The sequence below is a fragment of the Pezoporus occidentalis genome, unplaced genomic scaffold (assembly GCF_034315485.1).
Source record: "Pezoporus occidentalis ecotype Australia unplaced genomic scaffold, CSIRO_AGI_Poc_V1 ctg93, whole genome shotgun sequence".
NCBI lineage: Eukaryota > Metazoa > Chordata > Aves > Psittaciformes > Psittacidae > Pezoporus > Pezoporus occidentalis.
In genome coordinates this window covers 9,161,311-9,175,802 of record NW_026916294.1, presented here as the reverse complement: position 1 = coordinate 9,175,802, position 14,492 = coordinate 9,161,311, and the positions used below count along the sequence as shown (strand labels likewise).

The following is a 14,492-nucleotide window of genomic DNA, read 5'->3' as shown; positions in this document are numbered from 1 at the left end:
GGGCAAAGCTCTCTTGAGAGGGCCTGAGACTGGAAACAGCTTTGCCCTCTAATGGGTGTGGGAGTGGTGCTCAGACAGAGATCAGGTGGCGTGACCTGTGCAAGTAGGATTCCTCTCCAGCCACCATGTCACAGTATGCTAGAGATTGGAAGGGACCTCGAAAGATCATCTAGTCCAATCCCCCTAATGTCCTTTGTGTGCTCTAGGCTGCTTGTGTCTTTTGAGATCCCTAAGGCTGTCAGAGATGATTTCTCCCGTCACCTTCCCCGTTTGTGTATATGAAACGGGGATGTTACTGCACCAAGTGTGTCATGAGCACTGCAGATCCTTTCAGGGCCCCTCTTATCCCTCAGAGAACAGTCACGCAGAGCAAAGTAGGACATTCACATGGTGGGTGTCCCTTTACTCCATGCTGGTTTGAGGGCTTATGTGTTTCTAAGCATGTTTGTGCCTTTAATGTCTGCTCTGGTTATTACAGAGTTGGCATCCACCCGGGCTCTGTAGGTTTAGGGAGCCAGCTGTGTTGTTATTCTTTGATCCCACAGGGATTGAGACAGGCAGTGTGGTGCTGAAGCAGCCGGCCAGTGTAGCTGAGATCCAGCCCTCCTCCACTGTGGTGCTGCGGTGTCACATCGACGGCCACCCGCGGTAAGGGTTGCCTCCCGAGGAGCGGACCCTGCCGGGGGTCTTCCTGCACCTTCGCTGCGTGCTCTTCTCCCCTCTCTCTGTCTTTCTCTCCTACGAGGACTCAGTAGAGTCTAGGGAAGGCGAAAGGCAGGATTGATTGAGCCTGTGGCTGAGCACCGGGGGAGAAGGCAAACGGCCTCCTCGGAGCCGCGTAGCGAGGAGCACAGTAAGGACGGGCTGTCACAGTCCGGTCGCTGAGCTGCTTGGTGTGCTGCGGTCACTCTACGTTGCTTTACAATCATGTCCCGTCCACTTGGCTGCATGTCTCATGGCTTAGTGTCTGTGTCGGGGCCAGCCATGGGGATGGAGAGCCAGGGAAACGGGCCATCTCTGGGCTGTCTCCTCTGCACACATGCTCTCTGGGGAGCCCTGCTGGTGCCCAGCACTTGGTCACCCTCTTGCCTCTGTCTTGCAGCCCCACATGGCAGTGGTTTCGGGATGGTACCCCGATTCCCGACGGCCGCAGCACCTATTCTGTCAGCAACAAGGAGCGAACGCTGACCCTGCAGAGCGCCAGCCCCGACGACAATGGTCTCTATTACTGCTGTGCCCGCAGTGCCGTCGGCTTCGTCTGCAGCCATAACAACTTCACAATTAATATCATCGGTGAGTTGTGTTCTGAGTGCTCAGGGCTGGGGCTTGGCTGCTGTTGTGCTCATTGCTGGTGGAAGGGAGCCAGGCTGCAAGGGGACGTGTCAAGCTGGTGTGACTTTACCTGTGCAGAGCTTCAGACCAAGACAGGTCTGGCTGGGTTTGGACCCTACTCTGTCTACAGGTGTTAATTTGCCCTTTTCTGGAGCAGGTCTGTGCTGTTGTCTCCGGTACTAGAGCACAGTGGTTCTCCTCCCATCAACAGGGTTTGGACCCTGGAGGCTGTAGGTGCTGCTGGTTAGGCCAGTACTGGTATTACCATGGTGCCACATGGGTGAGATTCCCTATTGGCCTTTGGAGGCAAGACCCTGGGAGGGCAGGAGATGTTGAGTTTAGAGGGGTATTTGGAATTGAACAAGGGAATTTTCAGTCCAGCAGCAGGTTTGATGCGTTTGTGAGGAGCCCGGGGTGCTCAGGGCCTTGCTGGCAGTGGAAGGGGCTTTCTCCAGAGCAGCTGCCATATGCAGTCCTGGGCTCTGGCTGCATAACTACAGCCGTGCTGGCACATCTGCCTCCACGGGGCTCACAGTGTGCTCCCAGCTCTTTTTTGAGAGCTCTGGTGAGGGACACCATAGGCACTTCTGCTCTTCTCACCTTCCTGTGGTCTCTGCCATTGCAGATGAGAGCTTTCCGCAGGCGGTGATCGTCCCGCAGGATCTCATTGTGACCAAGAACGAAGAGGCCATGTTTGACTGCCAGTTTGCAGCTGTGCCCCCCCCTACGCAGGAGTGGCTCTTTGAAGACAGCCCCATCACCAATAGATCCAAGTAACAGGGACTGCGGTGATGTGGGCAGGGCTGGGAGGAGGGGGGCCACCGTGTTCCACAAGCAACAGAGAACTGCCAAACCCTGGCTGTACCTGAGGGCGAGCATTCAACATCAGGCTGGCCATTGGGATCTGCTTCTTAGCAGGGCCATGGCACTTGTGCATGGCCTTTGTCAGCATAAGACTCAGCAAGCAGTTTGTCCTCCAAGGGGTCTGTGGGGCTGTCAGTCCTAGATGTCCACATATGGTGATCCCCAGAGTTGGGGATGTCTCCTAGTCCCAAATGTCCATGTGTGGCAATTTAATGGAGCCAGAGACAGCTTAAGCCTGAGACACCCATTCAGGGCAATTCCCAGAGTCAGGGGCATGTCCCAGAGCCAGATGTCCACAGGTGGTTATCCCCAGTGATCACTGAGCCTATGGCTGGCTTGTACCTCCAGATACACGTGCATGGTGATCCCCAGTGCCAGCACTGTTTCTGAGCTCCAGACACCTATGTGTGGGGTAATCCTCAGAGCTGGGGACATCTCCCAGACCCGGGGGATGGTGATCCTGGAGGTGGGATGTTTCAGCCAGACAGCAAGCGCTGCTGTCCAGGCACCAGATGCCCAGTGGCCTGGCAGCTCCCAGGCGCCACCTTGTGCCCCCTGCTCCCTTTCCTGGCTGTCCCAGTGTTCGTTGCTGTGCGTTTTGGTGATGCACCCACCAAACTTGAGGAATTTTTGGTGAGAGCAAGCTCTTCTGAGAGCAAACAGCCTCGTGTTGTGCCAGGGGAAGTTTAGACTGGATAGCAGGAAAAATTTCTTCCTCAAAAGGATTTTCAAGCGTTGGAACAGTCTGCCCAGGGAAGCGGTGGAATCACTGTCCCTGGAGGCGTTTCAAAGATGTGTCACTTAGGGACATGGTTTAGTGGTGGGTTTGGCAATGCTTGGTTAACAGTTGGACTCAGTGACCTTAAAGGTATTTTCCAATATAAATGATTCTATGAATTTCCAAGAAATAGACTTCTGTTGGCTCATTTCCTCCATGAAGCATATGTCCCACCATCTCCATGTTTGCATGCTGCCCCTCATACACTGGGAAGCTTTAACTTGACACAAAGTCTTCCTCTTGGTTTCATGGGCTAATGTAAGGCACCACAGGGCTGTGGCTCTGGCTCATGCCCTGCAGAGATGCCCGCTGACTCCTGCCTCTCCCCATGTGCCCAGGACCACTGTGTTCGCCAACGGCTCCCTGCTGATCACCCAAGTGAGAGCTCGCAGCACCGGTGTGTATAAGTGCGTTGGCCACGGGCAGAGGGGAAAGGCTCTTGTGCTGAAGGCAACTCTGCGGCTAGCAGGTGAGGTCCTGGGGCTGCTGGCAGGGCGGGCAGTGGGTTCCAGAGCTGCAGTGTCACTCGAGCTATGTGACAATATAGCAGTGGATCAGTGCACGGAGAATTGCTTGGTTTATCTGTGAAGTGACTCCTCCTTGCTGCATGGATGAGAGCTTGTGTGCTCTCTCCCTCGGCTGGTGGTTCCAGTGATGATGCTGGTGAATTGGTTACACTGCATTTCTGACCTGTTTTGAGCCCTGCTCTCTCTTGCTCCTCTCAGAGATCGACGAAATGGCACCCTTCTCCCCAAAGGTGTTGACAGCGAACCAGGGGCACCGTGTGGCCTGCACAGCCCCACGAGGGATACCCACACCGCAGGTCTGGTGGGAGAGGAACCACGAACGGGTTCCCACCACTGGCAGGGTGCACCAAGAAGCAGAGCAGCTTGTTTTCACCAGTATCACTGAGATGGATGCAGGGACCTATACGTGCCATGCTGCCAACAAGGCTGGAGAGAAGAAACAGGAGCTGAGCATCACTGTGGCTAGTACGCAGCTTTCCAAGCAGGGCTGGGAGCAGAGAATGGTTTGGGATGAGCTGGGGTGGGATGTCATGTCATTGATACAGAGAGGCATCTCTCTCATGGCTGGGCTGTGGAGCCCTGTGGCTGGCAGCGACTGCCTATCTGGTCTGTGCTGGTGCTAGCAGGAGGGGTGGTGTGAGTGACTTGCATAACCCCTCCTCTCTGCCCAGCGGTACCCAAGTGGGTGGAGATGCCCAAGGACAGCCAGCTGGAGGAGAGCAAGCCAGGATACCTGCACTGCCTCAGCAAGGCCTCCCTGAAACCCACAGTCACCTGGTACCGCAATGGCGTCTCCATCTCTGAGGTGAGGCCATGGGCAAGCCCCTGCCACTCATGGGCACTTCTCCTGGGCACCTGCTCAGCTCCTTCCCCTGCTGCTGTTTTTGCCTTGCTCCTAGGCTCAGCATCTTTTTCACCCCCTCTGTGGCCATGTTCTGGGCACCATCTCAATCATATTAATGTATGGGTGCACAACTGGCTGTCTCTAGCCACTTGATTGGTGACTGACCCTGTGCTTTTGAGGCACTGGCAACAGAGATGTCACTGTAGCTTGTTTCAGTTCTCAGTGTGAGTCTCAGCAGAGCTGTGTCTGTCTGAGGCATGGTGTGGGCACATGGAGGGTCAGCTTCCACAAGCAAGGTCCAAGCCCAGGGCTGGTGACATTTCTACACTGCTCCTTCCTTCCCTCTGTGCAGGACTCACGGTTTGAGATCTCTGAGAATGGGACACTGCGCATCAACAACGTGGAGGTGTATGACGGGACCATGTACAAGTGTGTGAGCAGCACGCCAGCAGGCAGCATCGAGGGATATGCACGGGTGCACGTGCTGGGTAGGCTGATGAGCACTCCACCTCCTCCCTTTGTGGGCAGCTCTTTTGTCTGTCAGGGTGCAGTCGTGATGCCTCCACCTCAGATGCCTTCTGCAGCTGCAGGGGTTAACAGCACTCCTGTCTCTTGCAGAGAAGCTGAAGTTCACCCCACCGCCCCAGCCGCTGCAGTGCATGGAGTTTGATAAGGAGGTTACAGTGTCCTGCTCAGCCACTGGCCGGGAAAAACCCACCATCCAGTGGACTAAAACAGGTAAGGGGGACCTGGATGCGATCTGTTTGTTCCTGACCTGGGGACCCAGGAACTTTGCACTGGCCCATCTCTAATATGGGTGAAGAAGCGATCCTACGGCTGCCTGGTGCTTCATGCACGACTGCTGCATCCCTCTTCTCATGCCCTGCAGATGGGAGCAGCCTGCCATCCCACGTCAGCCACAATGCTGGCATCTTGTCCTTCCACAAGGTGAGCAGGAGTGACTCGGGAAACTACACGTGCATCGCTTCCAACAGCCCACAGGGCGAGATCCGTGCCACCGTGCAGCTTGTGGTAGCAGGTGAGAGCTCAATGGTAGGCAGGTGGGTTACTTGCTATGCTGGCCTTGCAGTGGATTTGCCTGAGTGGCACCCAGCTGGCATGTCCCTGCAGAGAGAGAAATGTCTGGCCTGACCCCAAGCTCTGCCCCGTGGCACTTGAGTGTCTGGTTTGTCAATGCTTTGCATACAGCTCCAGAAGGCATGTGTCCCTGTGTCAGTGCTGGCCCCACTCCCTTGCGGGGGGTCAGCAACATTCCCAGGAGCTGACAGCATTCGTGTCCACCTCTCTGCCTTCAGTTTACGTCACCTTCAAGCTAGAGCCAGAGCCCACGACAGTCTACCAGGGGCACACAGCCATGTTCCAGTGCCAGGCAGAGGGGGACCCTGTGCCGCACATCCAGTGGAAAGGGAAGGACAAGATTCTGGATCCTGGCAAGCTCCTGCCCAGGTACACAGCCTCCATTCCAAACAGAAACATGTTGCAGCAGGGCGCTTCCCATGCTTACCCAGTGTGCAGGTGCTGATGGTGGGGTCTTGGGTTCCCATCCTGGGGGGACTCGCAGTCAGCTGTCTCTATGTCCCAGAGCCTGGAGTCTCCTGGCCTTCCAAGGGTTACCCTTTCTGCAGCCTGCTGGGCTACAGTTGAGCTGCAACCATTTCTTCATGAGCATTGCACAGCCTGAGATTCAGGATGGTTGCACTGGGGACATGGGGCTGAGGCACCTGGGGAGCTGAAGCTGCAGGTGCCCCAAGCCTGCCTCTGCCCTCTGGGGCTTGCAAAGGGCTCTGTGTGTTTGGCAGGATTCAGATAATGCCCAATGGCTCCCTTGTGATTTACGATGTCACCACTGAGGACTCGGGGAAATACACCTGTATCGCTGGCAATAGCTGCAACATCAAGCACCGTGAGGCCTTCCTCTATGTTGTAGGTAAGGGGGTCCCCTGCGTCAGGACATTGCCTCCACGGCAGCTTTAGGCCCTGGTTTTCGCTGATGCTTCTCTCTGACAGGAGAGAAGGCTCTGGGGAGGCCTTGTAACAGTCTTCCAATACTTAAAGGGGACCTACGAGAAATCTGGAGAGGGACTTTTGACAAGGGCCTGTAGGGACAGGACAAGGGGGAATGGCTTTAACCTGACAGAGGGGAGATTGAGATGAGGCATTAGGAAGAAATTCTTCCCTGTGAGGGTGGTGAGGCCTTGGCACAGGGTGCCCAGAGAAGCTGTGGCTGCCCCATCCCTGGCAGTGTTCAAAGCCAGGTTGATGGGGCTTGGAGCAGCCTGGTCTAGTGGAAGGTGTCCTTGCCCATGGCAGGGGTTGGAACTGAATGAGCTTTAAGGGTCCTTCCAACCCAAACCAGTCTGGGATTCTTGTTCCACCAGTGGGTGCTGCAGGCCAGGTCATGCCTGCTAGAGTGTCAAGGCAACACCCCTGTCAGGATGAAGTGTAGTCTGGAGGAGGAGGTAGCCACAGCAGCAGAGGGGGCTTTTCTCATTCCTCCAGCACATTCCTGTGCAGGATTTGGGAAATCCTCTGCATCCTCATGGGATTGGTTCTCTCTGCCCCACAGACAAACCGGCAGCAGAAGAGGATGAGGGACCTGGCAGCCACACACCCTACAAGATGATCCAGACCATTGGGCTTTCAGTGGGGGCAGCTGTTGCCTACATCATTATTGTGCTGGGGCTGATGTTCTACTGTAAGAAGCGAAGAAAAGCCAAGAGGCTGAAGAAGCACCCAGAGGGCGAGGAGCCTGAAATGGAGTGTCTGAATGGTGAGGCTCGCATCCCAAGGGTGGGGACTTCACTGCCAGCCCCTGGGCTCGAGGGGCTGAGGGGCAGAGAACTGCCAGGGGAAAAGGAAACTCTTCCTTACCCTTAGAGTCTCTTGCTCTTGGTTTTGGCTATGGCTGGTGACAGAGACCTGCTGCCAGGTGAGAAATGGGCAAGTTGGTGTGAAACCTCCATCCCAGCCCCACGTCATGGTCATCTCTGTCTGCTGAGTTATGTATTGCTCCTGCTTTCCAGCAACCTTACTTGGCATCACATACACCCTTTGCCGAGGGGAGGAGAGTATCCCTATAGCAGTGTAATAAAATAGTGGTACCCTGCTGGCCTGTTCAGATCATGCTTCAGCAGCTGTGGTGCTGGAGGGAAGATTTCACTGAACAGCCCTGGATTCTGCTGGGAACTCACGCTGTTATCTCTGAAGCCCATATAAGCTTTGAGCATTTACACCATTATCCAACAAGAACTTCTGGAGCATAAGAGGTTATCTAAATATTATATTCCTGCTTTTCAAGCTTGTCACCTATTAGCTCTGCACTGGAGCACACAGCTTTTTTCTATGTCTGATTGTTCTTGCAAGTGCCTTTTCTGGTTGCGCTGTCGCCTTTCAGAAACAGGGAGCCCCAGGCAGGATTTAATGCATCCAGCTGTGCTGTGTCCTGTTCCCAGCTGTGCCACTGGCTTCAGTTCCCTGTCCACAGAGCTCTTTGTGGAAAAAGCAAGCGGGCAGCTCAGGGCTGAGCCCCCAGTGTCAGTGGGACATCAGGGTTGCTTTCCACAGGCCTCATGTTGTATCTCTGGCTGCATCTCCAAGTGCTCAGCATCCCTCTGCAGCTGGCCGCAGCTGGCCTGTACTTTTGCACTGGCTAAGTTGGCGGCTTTGGCAAACAGCTGGCAGCGGCACTCCTTCCATGTTGGCACATATTGTACTACCCTGGCTCCTGCCTTCCGTGTGTCCATTGGAGGATGTTCCCTCCTGTCCTGTGGCAGCTGAGCTGCTTTTTAACAGCTGTTTCCATGAGACCCTGCAGAGAGGTTAAACTGGGTCCCCATTGTGCATGAGCTGCGTGACTCCTCCAGTGAACCCAGGAGATCTCTGGGGCATCATTTTCATTTCCAAAAGCTGTTTCAGCTCTTTCTCCTGACATCGTTGTTGTCCTTGCACCGCTGATACCAGTGAGGACTTAGAAGTGATGGGGTGCAGTTGAGTTTGCTGCCATTATAATTCCCTGGATCTCCCCCTATGATTCAGGGGATGGTGGGAGATGTCTGTATATGCAGATGCTGTGCTTCTCCCTCCAGTTCTCCAGCACACAGACACATCCTGATTGTGGGGGGCATTGCTTTGAGGTCCTGGCAAAACATCACTGCTGCATTTGTCTCCTGTGTTATTTCTCCTTTATTGGTGCTTTGAACAGAGCCAAAGATCTGACTGTGGGGAACCTCCTGAGAGCAGGGATGCAGGAGCATCTCTTCAGCTTTGTGCTCTGCTGCTGTCACCACTGTGAGCTCTTCCTGTTGGACAGGTTGGCAGCTCGCTTGTGCCAACAGGCTCTGGCCAGCATCCTCTTCTTGTGAAAGGATTTGTTTTAATCTCTTTTGAGGTCGTTTCAGATTTTTATTTTGGTCTATTATGTTTTCCTTTTTATTCTGCCAGAGTTTGCCTCTTCTTATTCCCTTCATTTGGAAACAGTTTAGTTGTCAGAGAGATGCATCCTCACTGCTACAAGCAGCCCCAGCTGCCCAGATGTCTACACTCCTTTTTGGTACTTCCATAACCTCTCTGGAGAAGTGATTTGTTTGCTGTCAGCTCCAGTGGAGTCACCTCCTTCACCGTGGTCTTCAAAGATGTGTCTCTTTTCCTCCTTTTGATGTTGATCCCTCTTTAGCTGGGTGACCTGAAGTATCTCACCACCTGACTTTTCCTGAGGATCCAGACAGATTTGACCTTCCTATGGATTTGCAGTGGATCATTCCTATGGATTTCCTATGGATCAATGCACTCCTTACAAGTCAATCATCTTCCAAGGTCACGTCCTTGGTGTGCCGCGTTCATTGTAACAAGGGTATTTGCTCTCGGCATCCCTCTGACTGATTTGCTTTTTGGGGATGAATACAGACATGGCATTTGGGGAGATTCAGGGCTGTGGGGACTGATGGGAGAGTTTGATTTCTCTGTTGGCCCATGCTAATTTCTCCAGGGTAGCATGGCTATGTCTCTTTCTCCAGAAGATGCTAAGACGTTGCAGTCAGGTGGGCAAAGCAGGCAGCTCCTCTACTCTTGGTTCGCCTCTAATTCGTGTATCCCGCAGCCTAACCTTCCTGGTCATTTTTGCAGTCCCTTTGTTATCAACTATCTTGTCAAGCCTCCGTGAAACACAGGGATGTTTGTTCTTGGAAGTGTCTGTTGTTGCTGCTCGCTGGTGCTGTCTCTCAGTGGCAGCACGCTCACTCTGCAGCCTCTTGTGTTTTCTTGGCACAGTTGCAGCAGTTCTCTTGTATTATCGTCTTGGCTTCAAGCTGTGGTCTTGAGACGCTATCAGTCATGAGTGCAGACAGCACAGGGTCAAACAGTCGTGCTAATAATTAGCATAAAACCAGGGAGGGCATAAGTAGTGTCGAGCTTTGATTTATAGGATAGATGGTGTTTTTTCACTATGGTCTTCTGCAAATGTTATTCCAGCGTGTGAGAGCGTGTGTACAGCTCTCAGTAGCCATGGTTCTTCCTTCGGTCAACATTATCTCAGTCTTCACAGCTCCAAGCCTACCTGTGACAAAGCCAAAGCCCCTGTCATTGTGGGCTGGTACCTCTCCTGTATGCATGCATTGTAAGTGTGCATGTACGCACGCTGCTGTACAATACCCCTTGATGGAAATTACAGGGAGTGAGATTCCTGTTGGAGTTACCTCATGCTGAGTCAACACTTAATTTGTGATTAAATCCTTTTGCATGGCAGGGGTTTTCTTCATGCTCACCCTGGACTAGCTGAAATGGAGTGTGCGCAGTAATGCAGGGTGATGCTGCACGTGTGTCAGGCACCTGGGCTTGGTGCTGTGCCTTGCTTTACATTCACACTCCTGCCTTACAGAAAGTACTTCTTCCTGGTGCAAAGTCTGATACAAGCAGTAAATGCATTCAAAATCAAGGTTTGCTATCTCTACAGTTATCTATACAGTCTTTCCCCTACAAGCTGCCTGTGCACTGCAGGGTTCTCTACTTTCTTAAGGTAACAATGTTTTGTCCTGTTTACTGGCTTTTGTTTGTGCCAGGAAAATTTCTAGTTTGTTGCTGAGCAGAAAGCTTGCAGGGGTTGATTGCAAGGATGCTGCTTCCTAGCACTGCTCTAAGCCAGGCAGTAAGGGAAACTCCAGGCTGATCTGGTTTGACAGGCTCAAGATTATCAAGGCCATGAGCATTGCTAGCATGCTGGGAAGTGAGCAAGGAGAAGGGGTCAGGCTGCAGCAGTCAATGCCAGATCAATTTGGGAGTCTCTTGGGCATCAAGAAACTGTGGCTACAGTGAGCAGTGTCCTCTTTGCTCTGTCTCTGCCTCACACACCCAGTCTCCTGCTGCTGTTCTGCAGAGTTTTGTCAATGGTAGTTTGGATGCAGCCGCCCCTTTGGGATGACTGAGTGCCATGGGATGGACAAGGCCAGATGGGGCTGGTTCACTCTGGGACCAAAGCCATTGCTCAGCATCTGATTTCAGGGGTGGCTGCAGGGCTGCCAGAGATGGGGCCAGACCTGAGGGAACAACTGTGTAGAGGCCACGCTGTTGCCTGGGGCTAGACATCAGGCTGGGGTACTTGGAGTCAGCTGTGGTTGCTTGGAGTCTCAGCCTCAGAAGGGGCTGATCCTCAGCTTGACATTCTCTGTACAGCCTGGCAGGATGCTGAAGCCATTTGTGCTTTGCTTGCAGGTGGTGCTTTGCTGCAGAATGGGCAGATGACAGCAGAGATCCAGGAAGAAGTGGCCTTGACCAACCTAGGCAGCAGCTCTGGGGCCAGCAAGCGGCACAGTGCTGCTGACAAGATGCACTTTCTGCGTTCCAACCTGCAGACAATCACAACCCTGGGTATGCTGGGCCACTCTGGTCCTGACCCCGCTCCAGCAGGAAACCCCAGCATGTCCTAGGCATAAAACTGGATGTGCTGAGGTACTGGGGGCCCTGCAAGCCGCACATATGCTGTCCTAACGCATGCCGCCTTCCCGTGTGCTGCTTTGCACTTCCAGGCAGGGGGGAGTTTGGTGAAGTGTTCCTGGCCAAGGCGAAAGGTGCTGAGGATGGCGAGGGTGAAGCGCTGGTGCTGGTCAAGAGCCTGCAGACAAGGGATGAGCAGCTGCAGCTGGACTTCCGGCGAGAGGCAGAGATGTTTGGGAAGCTGAACCACTCCAACGTGGTGCGGCTGCTGGGGCTGTGCCGTGAGGCAGAGCCACACTACATGGTGCTGGAGTATGTGGACTTGGTAAGGCCCCTACCAGCAGTGCTGCACTGAGGAGGAGGAGGGGTGGACAAGCGTGAATGGGCAAGGGGCTTGCAAGTGTGACATGGTCCAGGCTGGCAGCACAGGGCAAGTGAGGTGTAGGGAGACACAACTGAGCTTACTGTTGTGTGGAGGACTCTCAAGGGGTATGGGTGTCTCCTGCAAGTTCTGGAGGTGACTTTGTTCCCTTGCACATCCTCCTAATCTCTGATTTATGCCCAAGACTTGGCTGAATAAATTAAGCTGTGGGACTCCATGCTGCAGAATGCTCAGCGCTGCCATGGGGAACCTGGAGCTCATGGGAGAATAGTCAATTTGGGGCATGAAATACCTGGAAACATTAGGCCTGCTTGTCTTGATCTTAGCCAGTTGAGATCCAGAAGGCTTGCCCTACAGGGTCGGTACCAGGAGGACTGGCAGGGACCATGGCCCAGGAGATAAGCATCAGTGGGCCTGTCACATCCAGCCGTTGCAGGGACAGATGTGGCTGGCAGAAGGGAGAGGTGCTGCCTCTGAGTTTCTGTCTGTCTCCTAGGGGGACCTGAAGCAGTTCCTGAGGATCTCCAAGAGCAAAGATGAGTCTCTGAAGCCACAGCCCCTCACCACCAAACATAAGGTGATAGTGCAGTTCTGGAAGCATTGTGGGGCTGGGGAGCCTGAGGAGGGCAGCCAGCGCTCATGTCTCTCTGGGGTCAGGTGTCTCTCTGCACACAGGTAGCCCTGGGCATGGAGCATCTCTCCAACAGCAGGTTTGTGCACCGGGACTTGGCAGCCAGGAACTGCCTGGTCAGTGCCCAGCGGCAGGTCAAGGTCTCATCCCTGAGCCTCAGCAAGGATGTGTACAACAGGTCAGCTGGGAGCCTGGCAGGGGAATGGGAGGAGTGGGATGGCACCAGTCTCATTGCCTGCCTGTTCTGCCCACAGCGAGTACTACCACTTCCGCCAGGCCTGGATTCCACTGCGCTGGATGCCCCCTGAAGCTGTGCTGGAAGATGAGTTCTCCACCAAGTCAGATGTGTGGTCCTTTGGGGTGCTCATGTGGGAGGTCTTCATGCATGGCGAGATGCCCTACGCCCCACTGGCAGATGATGAGGTCCTAGCAGGTATGTGGAGTACCTTGTGCTGTCCCTGGCATTGCAGCCTATTGTAGGGTGTGATGTCCCCTCGCTTGACATGGTGCTGGTCTGGCTGGGGAAGCTGTTCCAGCCCCTGTAGAGAGATGCTGCCCTCCTTCCATGCTGTGGAGACGATCATGCCTCTTCCCAACCGCCCTTCCGACTTTGCTTTGCCAGGTCTGCAGTCAGGAAAGACGAAGCTCCTGCACCCCGAGGGCTGCCCTTCCCGCCTCGCCAAGCTGATGCAGCGCTGCTGGGCCCCCAGCCCGAAGGACCGACCCTCCTTCAGCGAGCTTGCCACTGCCCTGGGGGACAGCCCAGCTGACAGCAAAGCCTGAGCATCCCGGCCCTCGCTGGGGAAGGATGCGGTGGGGTGGACGGGCGTCTGTAGGTGCCTGGGGAGCCCCTTGCACCCCTGCGGCCCCTCGCTGAGCCTGACCCCTATGCGCCAGTGAACAGCTCGGCACCAGCAGCTGCTGGACTCAAAGCACAAGCCAGTGTACCCCCATCCCGCCACCCCTCTCCTCCACTGGTCCCAAAAGACAGCCCTTGCTGCCTCTTGCTCTCCGCCGTCCCAGCCCAGTGCCCTTGGGCTTCTGGCGTGGGTGGAGCACGGCTCCTCCTCACCTGGTGAGAGCTGGGCTCCAGCACCAGGCTCTGCGTCCCTGCTCACCACCTGTATACCTGCTGGCCTGGCCCCTCCGTGTCTTCATCCAGGCATCCCTGCCTCCCCTGCACCCCGTGGGTACAGGCCAGCCAGCAGGAACACGAAGTGCCTGGCATATGAAGGAGCTCACTACCTTCCCCAATTACCCTGTGCCTTTTTTTGTACAAAGACTCTGGGCAGCGTCCCCTTTCTCCCTCTTCCAGAGCACCGACTCCTCCCTTCCATAGTATTTCTGTTACTGGAATGCAGCCTAGAGTGGGTTAGTTTGTTTGCTTGAGCGGAGGGTACCACAGACACGAAGGGTTGGGTTTTGTTGGGTTTTTATGTGCTGCTCTCAATAAAGAAGGCTTTTTTTTGTTTTGTTGTGTTTCTTTGGTCTTTGTAAGACGCTGCTGTCAGATGGCTGTTGGACTGTTTTCCTCCATGTGGTTCCTGGGAAGGGCTGTGGTCCATTCCTCAGGCATGCGTCTCCTGTGTTTAACCCTTTTGCCTCCTTCCCAGCTGGATCTGAGATGCCTTTCCTAGCCTGCTGTGGCCAGAAGGAGCACTTTGCCTCAGTGCTTTTCATCTCTCTGGGTAGTCATGAGTTGCTTTCCAAGAGGGACTTGAGTTTCAAGAGCAAATATCCCTCTCAGATTCCGTGAAAGCAAGTGCTTATGGACATGCTGAGAGGCTCCCCTCAGTTCATGTAGCCAAGCTTCCATAGCGACTTTCCCCTGCCCTGTGGTCTTGGACAGCTCTGCAGCCTGCACAAGGGGACTGAGGAGCTAACGGGTCCCACCGCCAAGAGAAGCTGTGGGCTCTCCATCATCAGAGATACTCAACCCTACACCAGGTAAGCCCTGAACAACCCAGTCTAGTTGGCTCTGCTTTAAGCATGGATGGACCAGAAATGTCCAGGATTCCCTTCCCGCCTCTGCTACTCAGGCTATGGAGATGCCGGAGCATAAAGTGGGCTCATTTCTTGCAACGTGCTGTCTGGCTTTGAGCTCAGATTTGGTCCAGGGCTTGGAAATGTCATCTGGACCTCTCTGGGTGTAACCAGGTTTGCTGCCTATAGAGCAGAGCTATCAAGTC

General features: G+C 54.4%; 1 protein-coding gene across 1 annotated transcript in view; it reads left to right on the top strand.

Annotated features, from left to right (window-relative positions):
* Positions 1-13,776, top strand: part of PTK7 (protein tyrosine kinase 7 (inactive)) — a 36,785-nt gene extending 23,009 nt beyond the window's left edge. The window contains exons 3-20 of the mRNA XM_062605997.1: positions 546-648; positions 1,103-1,293; positions 1,958-2,105; positions 3,313-3,443; positions 3,700-3,966; positions 4,173-4,306; positions 4,698-4,833; positions 4,964-5,083; positions 5,235-5,384; positions 5,662-5,812; positions 6,166-6,293; positions 6,933-7,136; positions 11,069-11,224; positions 11,383-11,615; positions 12,169-12,249; positions 12,330-12,481; positions 12,558-12,736; positions 12,926-13,776. Of these exons, the coding sequence (XP_062461981.1) occupies positions 546-648; positions 1,103-1,293; positions 1,958-2,105; positions 3,313-3,443; positions 3,700-3,966; positions 4,173-4,306; positions 4,698-4,833; positions 4,964-5,083; positions 5,235-5,384; positions 5,662-5,812; positions 6,166-6,293; positions 6,933-7,136; positions 11,069-11,224; positions 11,383-11,615; positions 12,169-12,249; positions 12,330-12,481; positions 12,558-12,736; positions 12,926-13,086 (2,825 nt within the window). The 3' untranslated portion in view covers positions 13,087-13,776. The remainder of the gene's footprint in view (positions 1-545; positions 649-1,102; positions 1,294-1,957; positions 2,106-3,312; positions 3,444-3,699; positions 3,967-4,172; positions 4,307-4,697; positions 4,834-4,963; positions 5,084-5,234; positions 5,385-5,661; positions 5,813-6,165; positions 6,294-6,932; positions 7,137-11,068; positions 11,225-11,382; positions 11,616-12,168; positions 12,250-12,329; positions 12,482-12,557; positions 12,737-12,925) is intronic.
* Positions 13,777-14,492: the final 716 nt, after the last annotated feature.